At 44.1% G+C, this 23287-nt stretch overlaps 1 protein-coding gene across 8 annotated transcripts in view; it reads left to right on the top strand.

Moving 5' to 3' along the window:
• Window positions 1-23287, top strand: part of FAF1 (Fas associated factor 1) — a 372784-nt gene that overhangs the window by 119537 nt on the left and 229960 nt on the right. For all 8 annotated transcript variants that reach the window (XM_036349475.1, XM_036349474.1, XM_036349476.1 and 5 more), the window contains one exon: window positions 39-130. In XM_036349475.1, coding sequence (XP_036205368.1) covers window positions 39-130 — 92 coding nt within the window. The remainder of the gene's footprint in view (window positions 1-38; window positions 131-23287) is intronic.

Here is a 23287-nt window from a genome sequence, read left to right as displayed (position 1 = left end):
GCACAATTAACAGACATTTTTGTTTTTTCCTTTTTCAGACGGTCTTAAAATCACTACATTTGCCAAAAAACAACAGTCTCTATGTTCTTACACCAGACTTACCACCACCTTCATCATCTAGTCATGCTAGGTAAGGTATTTACTTTTTTTGTTAATCTGAAATGAAAAATTTGATTGTTAATAACATTGCTTTAAGCCAGGGGTCCTCAAACTTTTTAAACAGTGGGCCAGTTCACTGTCCCTCAGACCATTGGAGGGCCGGACTAGAGTTTAAAAAAAAACTATGAACAAATTCCTATGCACACTGCACATATCTTATTTTGAAGTAAAAAAACAAAACGGGAACAAATACAGTATTTGTATTTGCATGTGGCCCGCGAGCCGTAGTTTGAGAAAATAAAAGGTAATTTTGATTTTTAGTGTTATATTTGAGAATAGACAAATGAATGGAAGAGCTCTGAAATTGGTAGAGGAAAATAGGAAAGTTTATGCACATATTATCCCATCCATTTTTTAATATCAGATTTGGGATTAAAAAAGAAAATACCTCACCCAAGGATATGCTTTTTTTTGTTTTGTTTTTTCTTATCTTAGAGAGAGTGGTAGGGGGAGAGAGAGAAAAAGAAAGAGAAAGAAACGATGTGAGAGTGAAACATCAGTTAGTTGTCTCCCATATATGCCCCACCCTGGGATGGGTGCAATCTAGATATGTACCCTATTGAGTTTTATATATATACTAGAGGCCCAGTGCACAAAAATTTGTGCACTCGGGGGGGGGGGGTAAGAGGGGGGTCCCTCAGCCAGGCCTCTGCCCTCTCGCAGTCTGGGACCCCTCAGGGGATGACCACCTGCTGGCTTAGGCTCGCTCCCTGGGGGATTGGGCCTAAGATGGCAATCAGACATCCCTTTGGCAGCCCGGCAGCCCTCGGAGGATGTCCACTTGCCAGCGGGGAGCAGGCCTAAACTCCAGTCGGACATCCTTAGCGCTGCTGAGGAGGCAGGAGAGGCTCCCACCACCACCGCTGTACTGGTAGCCATCAGCCTGGCTTGTGGCTGAGCAGAGCTCCTCCCATGTGAGAGTGACCTGACCACCAGAGAGCAGCTCCTGCATTGAGCGTCTGCTCCCTGGTGGTCAGTGTGTGTCATAGTGACCAGTCATTCCCAGTCCTTCTGCTGTTGGGGTCAATTTGCATATTACCCTTTTACTATATAGGATAGAGGCCTGGTGCACGGGTGGGGACCGTCTGGTTTGCCCTGAAGCGTGTCCCGGATCAGGGTAGGGGTCCCCACTGGGGTGCCTGGCCAGCCTGGATGAGGGGCTGATGGCTGTTTTCAGGCTGCCTGCACCCCCTTCAGGGTGGGGGTCCCCACTGGGGTGCCTGGCCAGTCTGGATGAGGGGCTGAGGGCTGTTTTCAGGCAGGCCAAGCCTGCAACCGAAGCTCCCAGTCTCTCCTTTTTTTCTTTCCTTTTTTTTATTCTGGGATTTATTTACCTTCTGTAATTGAAACTTTGTTGTGGCTCCAGCTCCAAGGCTGGCTGGCTGAAAGCAGGTATCTGGGGTTTGTTTAGCTTCTATAATTGCAACATTGTTGCATCTGGAGCTCAGAGCTGGGCCGTGGCAGGCGGGGAACCTAGGCTTCCTCCATCACTGGAGCAAGCAAGCCTCATGTTCACTTCAGCTGCGTGGCTGCCGGCCGCCATCTTGGTTGGCAGTTAGTTTGCATATCCTGCTGATTAGCCAATGGGAAGCATAGTGGAGGTGTGGTTAATTACCATGTTTGTCTATTATTAGATAGGATAGCCCATCATGTTAGCAACTGGAAATCGAATCTGCAACCTTTTGGTATACGGAACTACACTCCAACCAATTGAGCCACTTGGGCAGGGCCAGATTTGGAATTTTTTAAAAAAACGGTATATTTTATTTAATTGTTTGGTTTGATATTTAATTGGTTTTATTGTTTTATTTCTCTGAGATGAGTCAGTGGATGTTGGAACATGAAGGGAAGTTGGATAATAAACTGCCTATCAATTGCAATGCAGAACTGTGATGAAGTCTTGCTGTTATATTCTAGCATTCCAGTTCCACTGCAATGACAAACATTAGGTTCTTTCTTTATAAAATACCAGTTTCTCTAAACAGACTAGATGGCATTGGTATTATAGTGTCACTCTTAAAATTTATTATAACAAAATCACTAAAGTAATCCTATCCTATCTAATAAAAGAGAAACATGGTAATTAGCTGTACGACCGCTACCCTTCCCATTGGCTAATCAGCAAGATATGCAAATTAACTGCCAGCCAAGATGGTGACCAATTTGCATACTGCAGGCAGGGCGGGACAGTGCCAACTGCCAGCTCGCCTCCATCCGGGGCTAGTGGCAGAGGTCCTCGCCCTCATCTGGCCCTCCCACGGGGGACCCGGGACTGGCGGGTGGGACTGTGGGGTGATCAGGCACCTGCCCCGCCCTCATCCGGCCCTCCCGTGGGGGACCCACGGCTGGCGGGTGGGACTGCAATGTTCTGCACCCACCCTGCCCTCATCCGGCCTTCCCGCGGAGAACTGGGGTTGGCGGGTGGGACCCTGCCAATCAGGCACCTCCCCCCCCTCACCCAGCCCTCCCGGGGGACCTGGGGTTGGCGGGTGGGACCGCGGTGATCGGGTATCCGCCCCGGTATACCCTGTGTGAAGGGACCCCGGGGGGGGGGGGCAGCAGCGATCGACCGGCCAGTGCCACCCAACCCGGGGTGGGTAGGTCATGGGCATGCCTGGCAGCCTCCGTCAGTGCCTCAAGCCCCAGCAGCAGCAGCAGCAGCAGCAGCGGCAATGGCAGTAGCGGTGGCGCAACCTGCCCGCCCAGGTGTGAGCTGCCCCAAGCAGGCAGTGCGTTCCATCAGCCGCTGCCCGGCGCACATGCATGCAGGTAAAGTCACCAGCGCCTGCTTTCCCACAGGCCTGAGAGCCTCAGGCCTGTGGGAAAGCAGGTGCTGTGAGCTGGTGATCCCAAAGGCCTGATAGCCCAGCAGTGGAAGGAGTGTTGGGACTGGGGAGTGGTGAGCGGGCAGAACATGGCCCTGATTGGGCCAGTCGCTATGACACCCACTGTAGCCAGCACACCGCCTGATCAGGGGATGGGGCCAGCAGCCAACCTCGCAGCCCCTCCCCCTGCAGCCTTCCCCTGATCAGACTCTCCCATCCATATCAAGAGCAGGGCTCACAGAGCCGGGACCCTTCCTGGCAGCCCCGAGTCCCTGGGGTTGATAATTCTGATGGCCCTGCCCAGAGAGTAGAGGTGTCTGAGGGGCAGGGACAGGGACCACAGGCCTCCAGGGAGCACTGCAGAGTTGGCAATGAGAGGAGAGGGCCTGTGAAGGGGGAGAAGGTGAAGCCAGTGGACATCAGCCCAGAATCTAGCACTTCCCCTCCAGAGGCAGCAGGACCTAAACCCAGAACCCCAGCCCGAATTGGAAGAGCCTGAGAGAGCTTCAGGAAGCTCTATGCAAAGCTGCACATTGAGAACGAGAGACTTAGTGAGGCCCTGACCCAGACCACGCTGCGGCTGGCGCAGCTCAAGGTGAAGCTGGAGCGCACCATGCAGAGGCAAGAGCGCTTTGCAGAGAGGCCGGCCATCCTGGAGTTGGCGAGATTTGAGTGCAGGGCCCTGGAGTGCAAGGCCACTGAACTGGAAGAGGAGCTGAAGGGCCTGTCCAATCTCCGAGCTGACAGCCAGCACCTCAAGGATGAGAATGTGGCCCTGATCTGCGTCATCAGCAAACTGTCCAAGTGACCCAAGAGGACTTGCCCCTGCACCCGCATTTATACAGCTGCTTTTGCCACATGCACCCCTTCCCTGTGTGAACACCAGTGACAGGGCTGTCGAGGAGTCTCTGAGAAGCCATAACCTTCCTTGAGATCTCCAGGTTAGGAGGGGAGGACAGAGCCCCCAGGAGCCAAGGGGGCCATCTGAGTCCAGGATGGAGACAGGAGGCTGAGCCAGGTAGGGGGACCAGGGCTGCAGGCAGGACCAGAAAGGAACTGGGGACCAGGAAGTGCCAAGACCAGTAGCCAGGACCAGAGTGGTCACCCAGAAGTCCCCTCTCACGTGTGCTGCCACCAGTCACCCCTCCAGCCCCTGAGCAGGGATCCTAGAATGTGCCAAGCATCCTGCCGGCCTGGGCCAGGTGAGCCTGTATATAGGGTCCATGTGCAATAGGAAGGGATGTCTTCTATTTTTTGCTGCCCCCTTCCCATTGTTGTCCCGGGCATGGGGAGAAGGTGTTTTTCAGACATAGCACAGGCACCACAAGTAAAAGTTGTGAAGTTGCCAAAAAAAAAACAACAGGCTGGCTGGCCAAATACCCCCTCTCTTCCCACCACCCCCACCCCCCGCCAGCCCCGCCCTTGATCAACCTGCCCCACCACAATAGGCCCACAGCCCCTCCCCGTGGCTGTCTGCCCCTGATTGCACCCCCCCCCCACCCCAAGAGGGGGCAGGACTGGGCGGCCAACTTCCTGCAGCCCCTCCCCAGGCCGGCCCCACCCCTGCTCCCCCACCGCAATCAGGGGCAGGGCTGGCTGGCCAACCACCCATGGCTCCTCCCCCAGGTCACTGGCCCCAGTTGCCACCCCCAACCCATTTGTGGGGTGGCTGCCCAGCCCACCAACCACAGCCCCTCCCCAAGGCCAGCCCCTCCCCCAATCGGCCCCCCAACCCCAATCAGGCTGGCGAGGGGGGGGCAGTTGGGAGCAATCAGGCCAGTGGCAGGGGGGAGTTGGGGGCAAACAGGCTGGCAGGGGAGGCAGTTGGGGGGATTCAGGGTGGCAGTTGGGGGTGATCAGGCTGGCAGAGTGGTTAGGGCCAATCAGGCAGGCAGGCAGGCAGGTGAGTGGTTAAGAGCCAGTGGTCCTGAATTGCGAGAGGGATGTCAGACTACTGGTGCAGGATCGGGCCTAAACCAGCAGTCTGACATCCCCCAAGGAGTCCCAGATTGGAGAGGGTGCAGGCCAGGCTGAGGGACCCCCTCCCCCCAGTGCACGAATTTCATGCACCGGGCCTCTAGTCTATATAATAAAGAGCCAGGATTGTAACAACTGAAGGCTCGACCAGACGGGGTGCCCCGACCCAGCACTGACTGTCTAGGGGGCTATGGATCAGGGCCAGAGAGAGGCCTGTAGAGAGAGAGGCAGGGTCTGATCTGTAGCCTCTGTGGCAGCCATTGATCATAACTTGCCTCTCTTTCTCTCCCAGCCTGGCCAACAGCCACACCTCCATTTCTCTCCAGGCCCCCACTGGGCTGCTGATCAGCCCCGCCTTTCTGATCAGGCCCCATTAATAGGCCCAGAGATGCTGACTGGCGTAGAAACTGACCAATCAGAACCAAATCTGGGTCAACTGTGAGGAGCCAATGGCTGCCTAGGAGGCAGAGCTTTTGACACTGACTGGCATAGAAACTGACCAATCAGAACCAAATTGGCTGGCAGAGGATGACAGTTGGGGGCGAGATCAGGCGTGCAGGGGAGGGCAGTTGGGAGCGAGATCAGGCCAGCAGGGGAGGGCAGTTGGGGGCAACCAGGCTGGCAGGGGAGGGAAGTTGGGGGCGAGATCAGGATAGCTGAGGAGGGCAGTTGGGGGCGAGATCAGGACGGCAAGGAAGGGCAATTAGGGGTGATCAGGCAGGCAGAGGCAGTTGGGGGTGAGATCAGGCCTGCAGGGGAGGGCAGTTAGGGGCGATCAGGCAGGCAGGCAGAGAAGTTAGGGGTGACCAGGCAGGCAGGCCGAGGCAGTTATGGGCAATCAGGCAGGCAGGCGGGCAGAGAGGTTAGGGGCAATCAGGCAGGCAGGCAGAGGGGTTGGGGCAATTAGGCAGTTTAGTGGTTAGGAGTCAGCAGTCCCAGATTGTGAAAGGGGTGTCCAACCAGTGGTTGGACATCACCTGAGGAGTCCCCGATTGGAGTGGGTTCAGGCTGGGCTGAGGGAATCCCCTGCCTCCGCGCATGAATTTTGTGCATTGGGCCTCTAGTATAATAGACTAATATGCAAATTAGCCGGGACACCGTAACGTCATGACCGAAAAGCAGGGACCTGAGACTGCATGGCGCTGGCTGGGGCGAGGTACCTCAGACCGTGCCCCCTTCCCCATGGGGATTGATGGTGGACTTCAGGCCATGCCCCCCACCCGGGAGGGCTTGATGGGAGACCTCAGGCTGCGCCCCCACCTGGCGGGGCTTGACAGGGGACCTGAGACTGTGCCCCCTACCTGGCACCAGGCTGGGAGACCTGAGGCTGTGCCCCTGCCCGAGGGGCTTGATGGGTGGGGCCGGCCGGGTCTGGGTCTCACCCAATGGGGGTGGGGCCAGCCGGGTCCGGGTCTCCTGTGTTTTCGAAGCGCATGCAGGTGGTGGGCAAGGACTTGACTCTAGGTCCCACGGCGCGCCTCAGACTCTGACAGGAGGGAGATTTTCATATACATTTTACTAGTTTTCTTTCATCTCTGACACTTCTATTAAAGAGAAAGGGCAAATAGCAATATTAAAATATTTCCTCTAATTAATTCCTTTTTAATGTGCATGAATTTCGTGCACCGGGCCACTAGTATGATTATAACTTATTTCTCTAGACAAAAAACATCACACTATAATGAGAATTTTGGATTGCAGCCCAGCTTGGCTAAGGATTTTTTTGGTTTTGTTTATAAAATGGGAAGCATTGTTTTTAGTTGGGTGGTTGTAAAAACTTGGTAGGAGTGGTACATGAAATGCGAAAGCAGAAATTACAAAGAAATATAATTCAAATGACTTATTTATGCTAGTAAATACCAATAGTAATCCTTTTTATTCAACTCTTACTTGATTTGTATAACAACCCTGCAAGGATGCAGGCCGATTATGATACTTCTATTTTATAGATGAGGACATTGAAGTGTTTAAACAAAGAGTTTTGTAGATTGTTCAAAATCAACAGTAAATACTGACTCTGAAGTGTCCATCTGACTCTCCATCTTCTATAGCTTTCAAATTCTTGACAGAAATATGCAAATCTTTATTCCAAAGATTCCTACTTTTCTGGAGGCTCAACTTTAGAATGCGATTTTTTTTAAGTCTTATAATTTATCTTTATATACTATTTGAAAGGCATTTACATTATTTCACTTATTTTAATTATTTTAAGAATATTCATGAAATTTTAGTATGTTAATTAACTTTTAGTTATTGTACATTATTAATCATTTAGTAAAATGTAGATATAAATAACAGGCTTTTAAACTACTGACAAATCATTTTATTCTCAAGGTTTGGTGAGAACTACTGATATAGAGAACTGTATCTTAAACCATGTACTATAAAAAAAATTTTAACTTGATTTTACTGCCACTAGGGGGTGCCTGGTAATTGAGTCTTATTTTGAACTTACAACATCTTTCTGGAAAACAAAAAAGCCAAGAGCAACAAAATTATGATATGAACACGCTATAATGGAATTATACTTAGAATTATTTTAAAGTAAATTATGTTTGCAGAAACAATTTCAAGTTTTCTGAGAATTGAAGAGCAAATTCTTTTTTTAAAAAAATATATTTTATTGATTTTTTACAGAGAGGGAGGTAGAGGGATAGAGAGTTAGAAACATTGATGAGAGAGAAACATCGATCAGCTGCCTCCTGCACACTCCCTACTGGGGATGTGCCCGCAACCAAGGTACATGCCCTTGACCAGAATCGAACCTGGGACCCTTGAATCCGCAGGCTGATGCTCTATCCACTGAGCCAAACCGGTCAGGGCAAGAGCAAATTCTTAAATCATAATCTTTATAACATCTGAAAAGCATTAAAAATACTTTTAATAAATCAGATTTCACAAATTAATTGAAAGGTGAAGCAATACCCCTATGGTACAGCTTTAAATTGTACTATAAATCATAGTAAAATTAGAAAGGGAAAAAACTGTTAATTATGTATGTTTCATATTATTTTAGGAAAGATTCAGTCCATCAAAGATTTATTACCTACTAGATAAAAACAAGTTCTGTCCTCAAAGGGCTTATAACCTATTCATTAAAGGCATTAGGCTTTAATTCATCTCATTGCAGAAATTTTCTTTAGACATCACTCATTTTTTTATTATGATCTGTCTGCCACTCAGATTGATTTCTCAGTAAGATCCTCTTTTCTTCATCTGCTCTAAAGGTTGGTGTTCTTGAAAGTTCTGTTTGTAGTAGTCCCTGTTACTGTACCTTCTCCCTGACATCTAGTGTCAATGCTTCAATTTCCAAACGTGTAAGGTCACTCACAAATCTCTATTTATAAATGCACTAGAGGCCCGATGCACGAAATTCGTGCAAGAGTAGGCCTTCCTTCCCCTGGCTGCTGGCGCTGGCTTCCCTCTGGCACCTGGGACCTGGGCTTCCCTCGCAGCCCCAGCTTCATCTGGAAGGTTGTCTGGACTAATTAGCATATTACCCTCTTTATTATTATAGATATGTCCTAGTTGTCAATGGAACTTTTCACTGGTGTGTGTCCCATAATTTAAAGTCATGTCTACAACTTACACACCCCTGAGAAGTCTGTACTACTTACCTTGTGTTTTGTTCTCAAATGTATAAGGTGCAAAAACTGCTTTGTGTGTTCCAAGCAGGAAGATGATTATTTTTAAAGCCATTGAGTTTGGCATGTAAGTAATTAATGACTCTATTGAGGTCATTTTTGGCACAAAGAGAGGATGGGAATAAGATTGTAGCAAATTTTAAAGGATAAGTGAGAAATGAGGAATTGGAGTTACTCTCATTTTTAGAAAGCTTTACTATGAGGGTTAAGAATGATTAGAAGTATGAGGAGAAAGAGACAGCAAGTAGGAAAAATTTTAAAAAGTAATACTGAAAAAGGGCTGGTGGCCAAAAAGGGTATAGAGAATGTCAACTTGAACTGTTATAACAAAATACCATAGACTGGACAGCTTAAAATACAGTCATGTATTTCTCGCAATTCTTGAGTATGGAAAGTCCTGCAAGGTTTTATTTCTGGTGAGAGCTCCCTTCCTGGCTCTCTTTCTCACATGGCAGAGAGAGGGCTCTGGCCTCTCTTTTTATCATAAAGACAGAGGTCCCACCCCACTGTCCTCATTTCACCTTTATTTCCTACTAAAAACTGTCTCAAAATACACTTGGGATTTCAATGTAAAATGTCTGTTCAGTATGCATTTCAGTTCACAGCAGGGAGATAGTGTCCAGGATTAAGTGTTGAAGTTATCTAGCAGATTTAGAGACAGTAGGAAAGGTAGAAGAATAGAAGATTGGAGCAAATGGAGAACATTTCTGGGTTCTGGATTTTGAGCTGTTAATAGTAATAGTTGATGACAAAGTGCAAATTATAGACAATTTGGAAATTGAAGATAGTAATAGTTATAAGAATAAGGATGCTGCCGAAACCGGTTTGGCTCAGTGGATAGAGCGTTGGCCTGCGGACTGAAAGGTCCCGGGTTCGATTCCGGTCAAGGGCATGTACCTGGGTTGCGGGCACATCCCCAGTGGGAGATGTGCAGGAGGCAGCTGATCGATGTTTCTCTCTCATCGATGTTTCTAACAATCTCTCTCCCTTCCTCTCTGTAAAAAATCAATAAAAAATATTTAAAAAAAAAAAAAAAGAATAAGGATGTTAAGGAAGTGTGAAGTTATAAGTATATGGTAAGTGGCAGTGATATAACAATTACCATTTATGAAGACAGGCTTTTTGCCAAGCCCTTTATTTATTACTTAACATGATGATTTAATAACATAAATCCTCATGATAAGTAATAAATAGATATTATAGATATTACTATAGGCCCAGTGCACAAAAATTTGTGCACTCGGGGGGGGTCCTCCCTCAGCCTGGCCTATGCCCTCTTGCAGTCTGGGACCCCTCGGAGGATGTCCACCTGCTGGCTTAGGCTGGCTCCCTGGGGGAATTGGGCCCAAGCTGGCAGTCTGACATCCCTCTGGCAGCCCTCGGGGGATGTCCACATACCAGCAGGGAGCAGACCTAAGCTGCAGTCAGACATCCTTAGTGGTGCTGAGGAGGCGGGAGAGGCTCCTGCCACCACCGCTGTGCTGGCAGCCATCAGCCTGACTTGTGGCTGAGCAGAGCTCCCCCTGTGGGAGCGCACTGACCACCAGGGGCCAGCTCCTGCATTGAGCATCTGCCCCCTGGTGGCCAGTGTGTGTCATAGTGACCAGTCATTCCCAGTCGTTCTGCTGTTAGGGTCAATTTGCATATTACCCTTTTATTATATGGGATAGAGGCCTGGTGCACCGGTGGGGGCCAGCTGGTTTACCCTGAATGGTGTCCTGGATCAGGGTGGGGGTCCCGCTGGGGTGCCTGGCCAGCCTCGGTGAGGGGCTGATGGCTGTTTGCAGCTGGTCACACCCCCTTCAGGGTGGGGGTCCCCACTGGGGTGCCTGGCCAGCCTGGGTGAGGGGCTGATAGCTGTTTGCAGGCTGGTCAAGTCCCCCAACCCCCCAGTGGGGACCCTCACCTCATGGAGGTTTGGCCAGCCTGGGTGAGGGGCTGATGGCTGTTTGCAAGCTGGCCACACCCACTTTAGGGTGGGGGTCGCCACTGGGGTGCCTGGCCAGTCTGGGTGAGGGGCTGAGGGCCGTTTTCAGGCTAGCCAAGCCCCTCCAGCGACAGAAGCTCCCAGCCTCTTCTTTTTTTCTTTTCTTTTTTTTAATCTGGGATTTATTTACCTTCTATAATTGAAACTTTGTTGCTTTGTGTGGAGCTCAGAGCCGCCGCGGCGGCTTGGCTTCCTCCATCATTGGGGCAACCAAGCCTCCTGCTCGCCCAGCTCCGTGGCTGCCGGGCACCATCTTGGTTGGATTAATTTGCATATAGTCGCTCTGATTGGCTGGCGGGCGTGGCTTAAGGCTTAGCGAAGGTATGGTCAATTTGCATGTTTGTCTTTTATTAGTGTAGATTACCCACATTTTGCAGATAGGGAAACTTACTTAGGGACAGTGGTGAGTTGATAAAGAGAGAAAGTGGTTATTGAGAGTTCGTTTAGGTTCATGTTTGAAGAAGGCTACAGATACTTTAGTCTGTACAGTATGTTCACAAATAACCATCTTTTTGTTCAATGTTGTGTTATTATAAAGTTTTTGAGTTGCTATAGAAACCTAACTCATGTTTATATCAATTGGCCTAGGGCAAATGTCATTTTATTTAAATTTACAGAACAATTTTAAGTGAGGACTTATTGTATTAGGAAAACATAAACCTAGGTATAAATATTTTGGCCTGTAAGTACTATAGCCTATAAAGGACTTACATAATCTTGCCCCTGACTTTCTTATTTCATCTTTTATCATTCTCCCTCTAACTCATAGCTTGCCAGCCACACTGGCCTCCTTGCTCTTCTTTAAACATTCTAAGCTTACTTCCACATCAGGGAATTTGCACTTTGTGCTTTCCCCGCCTAGAATGATCTTCCACCAATTATCAACTTGGCTTATTCCTTTACTCTATTTAGGCCTCTACTCAAATGTCACATCCTCAGAGAGGCTTTTCTTGATCCCCCTGTCTAATCAGTCCATCTGTCATATCCTCTCTTTATCTTGCTTTATCACTACAATACATTATATTAGTAATATATTCATTTTCATATTTGTTCTTTGTCTTCCTCATTACAGTGTAAAGCTACAAGAAACCAGGGATTGTTTTTTGTCTACTGTTGTATCCTCAGCAACTAAAAGAGTACCCAAAACATAGTAGGTACTTAGAAATATTTGTACAATGAGTACTGTAAAGTGACACACATTCCTAAGGATTTTGCCTGTTACAACAGACCAAAGCTAAAGAGTAAAGTTCTAATGGTGGGATTTCAGGCATCATACAGAACAGAGATTAGGTATTTGGGGACCGGAAGACCCTATAAGTATTCCATAAATGTAGTGAGCTAGATAATCTTTACTCCTTGAAATGAGCTTAGCTTTTATTTTTGTCCATTGTTCCTTATGGTTTTGCCCATCATAATATGGATAATGGAAGGAGCTGTGGCTTTGTAGTCACACACTGTTCAGTCCTGCACTGGTTTTGTGGTCTCAGGCAACACCTTTCCTTTGAGATTTAGTTTCCCTAGTATTATTTTGTGTATGGCTCTTTCAAACCAGATCCTGAGTGTGAAGAGCAAGAGTATTCTTATTGACCATCTCCCTCAGCTCATGAAAAGGTCATCTATGAAAGAGGCCCTTAATAAACAAACATTTGTTGTAATGAATATGAAACATTTCATGACTAAATGAGGAATGTGATTTTTGGTCCATGCATTTGTATTCCTTCATTGGCTGTTTTGCTAATTTTCAAACTCATTATAAAATGTTATCCAGATAAATGGAGAGTCCGTTTATCATGTTATTCACACAGGATGCCAGTTATTCACTCATTTACCAGATACAGATTGAGTACCACTATACAATATGTTAAGTCCTTGTTCTAGGTGCTGGGGATACCATGAGGAACAAAATGACAAGGTGGCAGTTTTCATGGAGTTTAAAATATAATATGTGTAGAGGTGGGTGTGTGGTGGTAGGACAGGCAACAAATTATAAACAAGAAAAAAAAATCAGATGATAATAAGTGCTTTTCAGAAAACCAAAATAGAGTGGCAGTTGGGTGACTACTCTAGGTTGTCAGGTCTGGAAAGGCCTTTCTGGATATGTACTCTTCAAGCTGAGACATGAATGACTGAGGAGTCATTCAAATGAAAAGTATTTAGGCAAGGGAAAGGGCTAGTGCCAAAGCCCTCAGGTCATGTATAAATATACTAGTTGGAGAAGGTTTAATATTTTGAAATTTAGTATTGCTAATGACCAACTTGCTAGAAAAGGACTGAGTGGAGTGCTTGGTAATAAAAGACAGTCTTTTCAACTTCGCTTTGGTTGCATTCTCCTAAGTGATGAAAATGTCCAGCTCTACTTTAATTATATACATTTTCTTAATTTTTATAGCAAGGTGGTAGAAAATAAAGTTTGCCTTGTGTGTAGTGATCTCTTTTACAAGTAGTAATTGAGTCTTGTTGTTGAACTTTGACTTTTTTTTATACTGGGAGGATGATTCCAGTTACTATTTTAATGGCTTCTATAGGGGTAATGTTGAGCTCTGGTCAGGCAGTCAGTCAGAGGTTATGTGTGGCCTCTGAGTTGCAAAATTGCTTTTAACTATGGCTTTGAACTAGTTGCTATTTGTGATAGGAGGAGTAAATTCAGGGTGCTAATTGGTACTCCAGTAATAGTTGAGTAAACCACTGGTGTTAAAATATATGCCTCTTTTTTGTCCTTGAAAACCATTGGTAGAAACCAGGTGACAGTAGCCTTGCATTAAGGGTAGGACATTGTATTTTCCTGTGGGTGCTGTGGAAGGAACTGCCACGGAATCATTGTATGGGAGGGCACCTCTCTGCTCTGGATCTCAGATGCTACTAGAAAGTAAAGATGCTTTTCTACATTCTTAGGCTTCCATGGTGCCACTAATTCTTTTGTTTCCTCTACAGTTCTTATTAGTGGTTTATACACAAAAAATTAGTATCAGATTGGAAAACAAAATAGCTTTAAAATCAGACTAGCATCCAAAGGAACATATGGCTTAGACTTGAGTCCTAAGTAGGGTCCTTTACTTTTCACTCCAGATTTAAATCTTAAGACATGGAAAGAATTATGACTGGATCTTTAGAGCCTGATGGGCTGATACAATAGACCTGCCACTAAACCTAGGAAAGACAGCTTAGAGAGTTCATGGCATAAAGAATGAAAGAGGAAGCTGCTTGTCTCATCCCTGTTTTGTGTGAAACCTAACCTAGTATAATGTGACCTTGTGGATAATTGTAATACTTTTCTCTTTCTGTGGGAGAATCAACTCTAGAATGGGGAAAACATACTGCAAGTGTTTTCATTAAAAAACTTCCTTGGTGGGGAGAAGCAGCATGGGCAGAAATAGTATTCTCCGTATGAGCAGAGGCAGAGTTTGAAGGAAAGCAAACAACATTCTTTTCATGATCCTTTAGGTCCCTTCTAACTCTCTATAGTTGATATGCACTTCACTACATTTATTAAGCATGGCATAATAAGGGAAATACTGAAGTATTCCTCCTCTATCTCGGCTTTTTGTAACCATCCATCTGCTTTGGTACTGAGTATCCATCTGTACTCCTAGTTTTGGTTCTAGCTAAGAAGTGCCACCCTCTGGATGGTATGTGTATTGATACTCATGTAAACTTATTTACCTTTTCCCCCCTCATTTTCATCTCTCCCACTCTATTCTGAGGACATTCTAAATGCTTATCTGCCTCTATGACCCCTATGAAGAAAGATAACAGAAGTATCATGGAACTGTTGTGGGATTCAGTTAATAGAACTGAGAATGCTTTCAAATAGCTTTCATCCTACTTCTGTTTCCCCAACACCTCATAATCTTTGCATAAACATTAATCCTTGTGATATTTTCCCCTTTTGTCTGTATCCTGCTATTTCAGTGTTTGGTCTACTCCCTTAATGCAAGAAGAGTCATGTTCACGACACCTCTGAGTTAGAATGAGAGGAAAGCTGTAGGATATCTTCTTTGGAAGGAGGTAAAGCAATCATTTACTGTAGTCTCATTTTATGAGTGGGAGAACTGAGGTGTGGTTCCTGATAGTCTATTAGGCCTTAGTTTCTTCATCCGGAATGGTCAGGATGATAATTTCTACCTCAGAGGGCTTTTGGAGAGGAGCAGTATGGTTAAATAAAATAGCACATGTGAGGATTGGACCTGGCATAGTACAGGTACTCAGAGGTTTCTCTTTCCCAGATCACAAAGCTAGTTAATAGATGAGTCAGGACTTGACTCTCATATGGTTCTTAGCTCCAAACAACTCATCATAGTGCATTTTGAACATTGCTCTAAATGTCAAAGTCAATAATGGTCCTCAACATAATGTCTCATTTCAACTTATTTCATGTGTAAATTAAACTGTGAGCAGTACCAAGTGGGCTTATAGTAGATGCTCAATAAATACTTTAAATGAATGGATGAAGTATTGCAGTTTCTTCAGGAAGAGATGAACAACTTCCAGTGGGGGACTTCTTTGGCTAAGTATTTTTATTTTTGAACTAGAAAAAAGCAATTGGTTTTAATCTCCAAATAACTTCCTGAAATGTCACTTGAAATGGTTGTTCTCTGAGTGTGTCTTCTTCATGGTGGCTTTTTATTGATTAACTAGAGGCCCGGTGCATGAATTAGTGCACCAGTGGGGTCTCTTGGCCGGGCCTGTGGAATCGGGCCAAAACTGGCTCTCTGACATCCCCCGAGGGGTTCCGGATTGTGAGAGGGTGCAGGCCAGGTAGAGGGACCCCCCAGTGCACGATCGGGGCCGGGGAGGGACTTGGGAGGTTGGCCAGCCAGGGAGGGACCACAGGAGGGCTCCAGGGCGTGTCCGTCCCATCTTGCTCAGTCCCGATCAGCCGGACCCCAGCAGCAAGCTAACCTACCAGTTGGAGCATCTGCCCCCTGGTGGTCAGTGCACGTCATAGTGAGTGGTCGAGCATCCTTAGCATATCATTAGCATATTACGCTTTGATTGGTTGAACGGACGACCAGACACTTAGCATATTAGGCTTTTATTTATAGGATATTTGTGAGATTATAGCAGTGTGTCAGAGAAACTTTAGCCTTTAAATGACAGGTTTTTTTTTTAAAAAAAGGTAAGTATATGCAAATAAATGTTCTAAATGGATCAATTAATTTTTCCCCCCAAATGCTCTACAAAACAACTTTCTCCCCCCACAAAGGATATTTATCTATGAAAATGCTTTACCAGTGTTGTAATCACTACAATATTTGATAACAATTAGATATGTTATTCTTAAAGTAACTCAAGAATAAATTAATTTATTTATAAGTTTATGTTATATTTTATTGATTTGTCTATTACATATTTCTCAAGAATAAATTAATATAACCAATGTTCCAAGTGCATTCTTGCTTGCACACTGTTCAACTTAAATTTAATTCTAGTGAGTGTTACTAGATTTTATAAAAGTGAAATTTAAGAATATTGGATTGGTAAGTGTTTCAGTGGCTACTGAAAAGTGGCTCATTTTACTTTGCCTAAAGTTATGCATTCTGGATGAAAGATGAAACTTGTCCCCAATTAAAGCATTACTGGAGATCACAACACATCTAATTGGATTGATGTACCAAACCCATTTACAGTATATAGTTTACTGCCTATTGGTAGGTCAGTCACTACTGAGATTAGCTTGTTAACCTCACACTTTGAAAAAGAACTGCAGGTATTCTCTATGGTTGATTTAATGGACACTCAGAAACTTGGTCCGTAATTCATGAAACAACAATCAGTGTATCTATAAATGTAATTTTTTGGGCGTTCTTTGTATTTTGTCTGGATGGATAGAATTATGTTTTGACAGTTTTGCTATAAACTACTTGATGAATCACAATATATCACTATCACCACTAATTACCACATTTTGATTAATCTTATATACTTTGGTTAATACATTTTGCTGAATCCAATATATCACTGTATTGATAAACAGTAATTACAGACATAAGGACACCTGAACTTTGAAATCATCATGAAAAATGTTATTAAGAATTATGTGAAACCTAATGTTTGTTTATCTGGACATATTTAATTGCCAGCAAAGAAAGCAATTAAAAGTTACTTCGTTAAACCTGATTTTAAGATTGTTACAGAACTTGTGATGATAACATGGTGTCTTGGAGGAAGGATGTTAACAACTGTAGCAGAGTGTTAATTAAGAATGATGTAATCTTCACCTCAGAATTATTAGTATCATATGTTAGTTTAGCTGGACAGTAGCAAAACCTAGTTTCAGTTATGATGAGGGCTCAAGTTGTATTTATAGTGGAAAGATTAACATTTTCTATACTGTTCCTGAGATGACTTAAAAATCCTGAATGAAATACAGTCAAATGTAAACATCAAGTCCTGAGCTCATTTACATATGTGCCAGATTTTCAAACTAATTGCTATTTGAACCTAATCTGTCATTGCTGGCTGCATTAGCTACAACAAACATTACATTTACATATTGATTTCTTATTTTGTTTTAGTGTAAATAATCCATAATTATAGTAAATTTGGTCTTTTGTTGACATGACTCCAAGTTTAGAATGGAAATTTAAATTGTTGCGTGTCATGCTTTTTAATGTAAAATATTGATGTATCTGAAAGAATAAAAACGATCATTACAGATCATAAAATATTCCCAATGAAACAAAAGAGAGCATTCTATAAGACCTTTTGGAATGATATAAATGTAAAGTATTAGTGAAAAATTCAATAGCACATTTCAAATTTATTTACATTTTTATTATAAAAAGTCACAGTAATTTGAAAGAACTTAATTTGTTTTGCTTCAGTATAGTCATATTTAAAAAATAAAATCTATTGGAAATTAGCATTTTATTTTACATTGATATTTTTGTTTAAAATATCCAGTGCAAGAAAAAAATATATAGTACATACACAGCAGGAATGAAACAGGAGATTTTGGATTTCTATATTGATTTAACATTTTACTCATCTTAACTACATATATAGCATTGATTTGAAAAATTTAATTTCACTGACAACAACCCATATTGTATCAGTGGACATATGGTCTTACTAAGTTGCAATGGCAACAAATTCATGGTTTTCATATACATTAATTAAAAGTGTATTGTCTTTTTAAAGTTCAAATATGGGACCCACTTAATTGCAAAATGGTAATTATATGAATATGATTGTTTCCCTTTTTTTGGTTTACAATTTTTTTATGGAGATGTAATTTACATACAATAAATGAACAGTTTTCAACCATCCCACATTTATATGAGTTTTAACAAAAGCGTATTATTTTCTAACAAGGGTTTTAATGAGAAGGGTTTTAATTTGCATGTGTATATACAGATGTTTGCAGACAGACAGCCATTTAGAAACCTGTCCTGAACTGATGGCAGTTGTTTACTTGAGTGTTGTGAATACAGAAGCCCTAAAAACCCTCATGTTAGTCAATTCAGGCTGCTATAACAAAATACCATTGACTGGTTGGTTTAACAACAGACATTTATTTTTCACAATCCTGGAGGCTGGGAAATACAAGACCAAGGTACCCATAGGTTTGCTCCCTAGTGAGAGAACCCTAGGCTGTGTTCCCACTTGGCAGACAGTGAGAAAAAGCTCTATTCTTTTTCTTTTTTTCTTTTTTTAAATATATTTTATTGACTTTTTACAGAGAGGGATAGAGAGTTAAAAACATCGATCAGCTGCCTCTTGCACACTCCCTAGTGGGGATGTGCCCGCAACCAAGATACATGCCCTTGACCGGAATTGAACCTGCACAGGCTGATGCTCTATCCACTGAGCCAAACAGGTTAGGGCAAAAGCTCTATTCTTTTCTCTTATAAGAACACTAATTCATCATGGTGGGCCCCACCCTCATGATTCCATCTATCTAAACTTAATCACCTTCCAAAGGCCCTAACCCTAAATACCATCGCATTGGGGATTACACTTTCAGCATGAATTTGAGGTGGGGCACAAATATTCAGTTCATAATAGCCCTGAAGCCCAAGACTGAATTTGTTGTTTTTCTAGTCTAGTTGTTTGCATTTGTATTTTATACAGTGAGTGCTTTCCCTAGAACTGTTACAGTTTTAATAGGAAGGCTATGGTTTAGCCTGGTCAAATCTTCTGCCCACTGAAGACTTTAAGAGGATTCTGGATTCAAGGAATTGTTAGCAAGGAAATCCTTAAATTACTGTTATTATTTTTGATGCAAGACCTACTACTGTTCTACTCTATGAAATGGGCTTGCTTCTCTTTGGCAGTAAAGAAGCCATTTCTCTTCTTAGTCAGAAAAAATGACAGGTATATGCTACATGATGATCAAATGATTGTTTCACTACTGTAATGCAGCTTTAAGTTAACCTTGAAAAATTAGTACATCCTATGTATTAAAATAGCCATGTGCTTTGGTCACTAAAGTACTCTCTCAATGTGAAATAAACTCAATAAGACAGTATAGACTGTTACATTTATTTTCTTAATGTTGCTTTTATCAGTACTGGACATATGGAGGCTAAAAATGTATGGCTTTTTATGTTTGCATGTATAGAAATGTAGCTTCATTTATTTATTGTGGCTTTTGTGTTAAAATTTGTCATACGTTATTTTCCTCTTATTAAAAAAAAAACTGAAAGGAAATATAAAATGTATTAAATTAAGCCAGTAAATTAAAATGAATTTGGTATGTATTAGAAGACAGATATTTTACAGATGCCTTCTCTGTCCCTGATAAATGTTCACAGTTAAATGGGAATGAGATCTCCCCAGGCAGAAGTGGACATTCTGCTAATGAAAGAACACTAGAAGCCCAAGACTTGTGAACAGAAAGGGAAACTGAAAGGATGTTCTACTGAAGCTATTTCTAGAATTGTGTTGGTGGCTTAGATATTAATGTTTAGTTATAATATTGAAAATTTTAAGGGCGTGGATATCTATCTAATCTCCATCTGTTTATCTTTTTAATAATTCTCTCTCATATATCCTACCTATCCTCTCCCCTCCATTTTTAAAATTAAGGAACTGGCTAGCAGAATTATGAGAAGGTATATATGATAATGTCTAGCACTTTGCCTACTAATTATTAAAAATGTCCACTTTTATTGTATTATATGGGGGGTTATGTTTATTTTTGTGGTGTTTTTTTTGTTTGTTTGTTTGTTTTTTTGCAAATAGCCACTAACTCAAAGGTTGGGGACAATGTAATGGTCCACATTACATTTTAAGCATTAATTTCAGTCTGATTTGAGAGTAGGACAATGATTAAATTTGAATGACAAGGTTTGAATGGTAAGTTTGAATGTTTTTGTAGAAACAGAACCATCTCCTTGTTGGTAAATACAAATATTTGAACTGAAAGGAAAATCATAATAGAGAATGAAAAATTAAAAACCAGTGCGAACAGATTTTCTATCAAAACATTTACTCCATTGAATTAAAATTCAGACTGCTTTAAAAAAGTTTCTACGTTTACTTACACATTTTTTCTCCTCTCTCTAATTGAAGAGAAAACATGCCACTAAAAACCAAACCCATCTCATATTATTTCTCACCTACCTACTTTGGTTGGCATTCATCTTCAGAGCTATTTTAAGGGTAAAAGTTAAAGTGCCATGAATGACTTTGCAATTTGAAGGTTAAAGAGAACATGCTTGAAGGTGGGTTAGGGTTAGGGCAAACTATCCTAACCAACCATTAGAAGATACTGTTAAGGAGAAAATTGCTCCTAGATGCAGCAACTGAGGACTCAATTCATTCTGCTAAGCAGCAGCTAGAATCAATTTGCCTAGGTAATATTTTAGCAATAAAGTCTGAAAATTATGCAGATCACCACAATAAATTTCTTTTTAAAATATTAAATTTATTGGGGTGACATTGGTTAATAGGATCATACAGGTTTCAGGTGTGGATTTCTATCTTACAAGATCTGTGTATTGCACTGTACCACTCAAAGTCAAACCATCTTCTGTCACCATATATTAGGTCCTTTTCACTTCCTTCCCCTTCCCTCTGGCAACCACCACACTGCTGTTTGTGTCCACAAATTTCAATTTTGTATCCCACATATGAGTGAAATCATATGGTTCTTAGCTTTTTCTCCCTGACTCATTTCACTTAGCATAATATTCCATGTTGTCTCCAATGGCAGTATTTTGTCTTTTCTTATGTATGGCTGAGTAGTATTCCATTGTGTATATGTACCACATCTTCTTTATCCAGTCCTCTATTGAAAGACATCTTGGTTGTCTCCAGGTCTTGGCCACCATGAGTAATGCTGCCATGAACATAGGAGTGCATATATCTTTGTGGTTACATGTTTTTTAGTTTTTCGGGCCTATACCCAGAGGAGGGATTGCTGGGGCATATGGTAGCTCTAGTCTTAATTTTCTGAGGAATTAACTCAATATAGATCAAATGCCTAAATATAAGATCTGAAACAATAAATTATATAAAAGAAAGCATCAGAACTAAACTTATGGACCTTAGTCATAGAGAACATTTTATGGACTTGATTCCAAAGGCAAGGGAAATAAAGGCAAAAATAAATGGATAAATTCTTATAGCCTTCTCCTTTCCCCTTCCCACTCTTCCACCCCCTGGACATCAGGGATTTGGGGTAGGGGACAGGACTCACGAAACAAAATTTACTCAGTTTACATGCCAGATTCTGTGGGTTTCTTTGTATTTCCATAGCATCTTAGAAAAAGTGGTATTAGAGTTTTTAACAAACTAACATATATGAATTGTGCAAACTAACATATATGAATTGTAAGTTTGCTTGTTTGCCATCCTATCTAATAAAAGAGAAACATGGTAATTGGTGTACGACCGCAACCCTTCCCATTGGCTAATCAGTGACATATGCAAATTAACTGCCAGCCAAGATGGCGGCTGGCAGCCAGGCAGCTTGAAACTAACATGAGGCTTGCTTGCTTCAGTGACGGAGGACTCCAACGTTCCCCGCCTGCCTTGCCGGCCTCTGAGCTTGCAGTTTAAGAAACATTGTAATGAATATAGAAGCTAAACAAAACCCCAGAAACCTGCTTTCAGCTAGCTGGGATCTCAGAGCTGGAGTTGATACAGAGTTTCGATTATAGAACCGAAACAAATCAGATACCTTCTTTCAGGAGCAGAGGCCTAAGAGCTGGAGCCTCAGAGCTAAAGCTGGCCCAGAATAAAAAAAGAAAAAGAAAAAAAGGAGAGGTTGGGAGCTTCAGTCCCAGCCTGAAAACAGCCCTCAGCCCCTCACCCAGACTGGCCAGGCACCCCAGTGGGGACCCCCACCCTGAAGGGTGTGTGACCAGCTGCAAACAGCCATCATCCCCTCATGCAGGCTGGCCAGGCACCCCAGTGGGGACCCCCACCCTGATCCAGGACACCCTTCAGGGCAAACCGGCCAGCCCCACCCCTGTACCAAGCCTCTATCCTATATAGTCAAAGGGTAATATGCCTCCCAGCACCGGGATCAGCGGAGCCGAGAGGCCTCCCGGCACCGGGATCAGCATGACAGGGGGCAGCGCCCAAACCCCCTGATCGCCCTGCGGCTCTGTGTGTGACAGGGTGCGGCGCCTCAACCCCCTGATCAGCCCTGCTCTGTGTGTGACAGGGTGCGGCGCCCCACCCCCCCCCCCCCCCCCACGGGCCCTGCTCTGTGTGTGATGGGGTACAGCTATAACCTCCCCATCGGGCCTGCCCTGAGTGTGACAGTGGCGGGGCCCCAACCCCCGATCGACCCTGCTCTGTGGGTGATAGAGGGCAGTGCCCCAACCCCCTGATCTGCCCTGCCCTGAGTGTGACAGGGGGCAGTGCCCCAACTCCCCTAACGGCCCTACTCTGTGAGTGACAGGGGGGAGCTCCTCAACCCCCTGATTGGCCCTGCTCTGTGCATGACAGGGGGGAGCTCCCTAACCCCTTGATTGACCCTGCTCTGTGCGTGACAGGGTACGGAGCCCCAACCCCCTGATTGGCCCTGCTCCGTGCATGACAGGGTACGGAGCCCCAACCCCCCTGATGGGCCCTGCTCTGTGTGTGACAGGGGGCAGTGCCCCAACCCCCTGATTGTCCCTGCTCCGTGCATGACAGGGTACGGAACCCAACCCCCCTGATGGGCCCTGCTCTGTGCGTGACAGGGGGTGGCGCCGCAACCATGCCTTGAGTGTGACGGAGCAGTGCCCCAACCCCCAAATCGACCCTACCCTGAGCATGTCTGAGGGTGGCATCACAACCTCCCAATCTGCCCTGCTCTGTGCATGACGGGAAGGCGCCCCCAACTCCCCAATCGGCCCTGCTCTGAGCCCGACCAGAGGCTGCACCTAGGGATTGGGCCTGCCCTCTGCCACCCGGGAGCAGGCCTAAGCCAGCAGGTCGTTATCTCCCAAGGGGTCCCAGACTGCGAGAGGGCACAGGCCGGGCTGAGGGACCTCCCCTTCCCCCCCAAGTGCACAAATTTTTGTGCACCAGGCCTCTAGTCTCTCAATAAACTCAATGGAGACAGAAGTATGATTTTACTGGGTTCCCTCCTCCTGTACCTGGAGGACAGATTATAAGTTAGACATGGGTCACAGCTACTTATTTTGTGTGCTGTATTAAGTATGTTAACAGAGTGAATTAATATGTGATGTTCTTCCATTTGTTTGTCTAAAAAGTGCTACCCATCTCTTTTCCCCAAACAAAAGTTTTATCCC

The sequence above is a fragment of the Myotis myotis genome, unplaced genomic scaffold (genome assembly GCF_014108235.1).
Source record: "Myotis myotis isolate mMyoMyo1 unplaced genomic scaffold, mMyoMyo1.p scaffold_m19_p_2, whole genome shotgun sequence".
Taxonomy (NCBI): Eukaryota; Metazoa; Chordata; class Mammalia; order Chiroptera; family Vespertilionidae; genus Myotis; species Myotis myotis.
The sequence above is the reverse complement of the archived record's forward strand: the minus strand, read 5'-3'. Positions and strand labels throughout refer to the sequence as shown.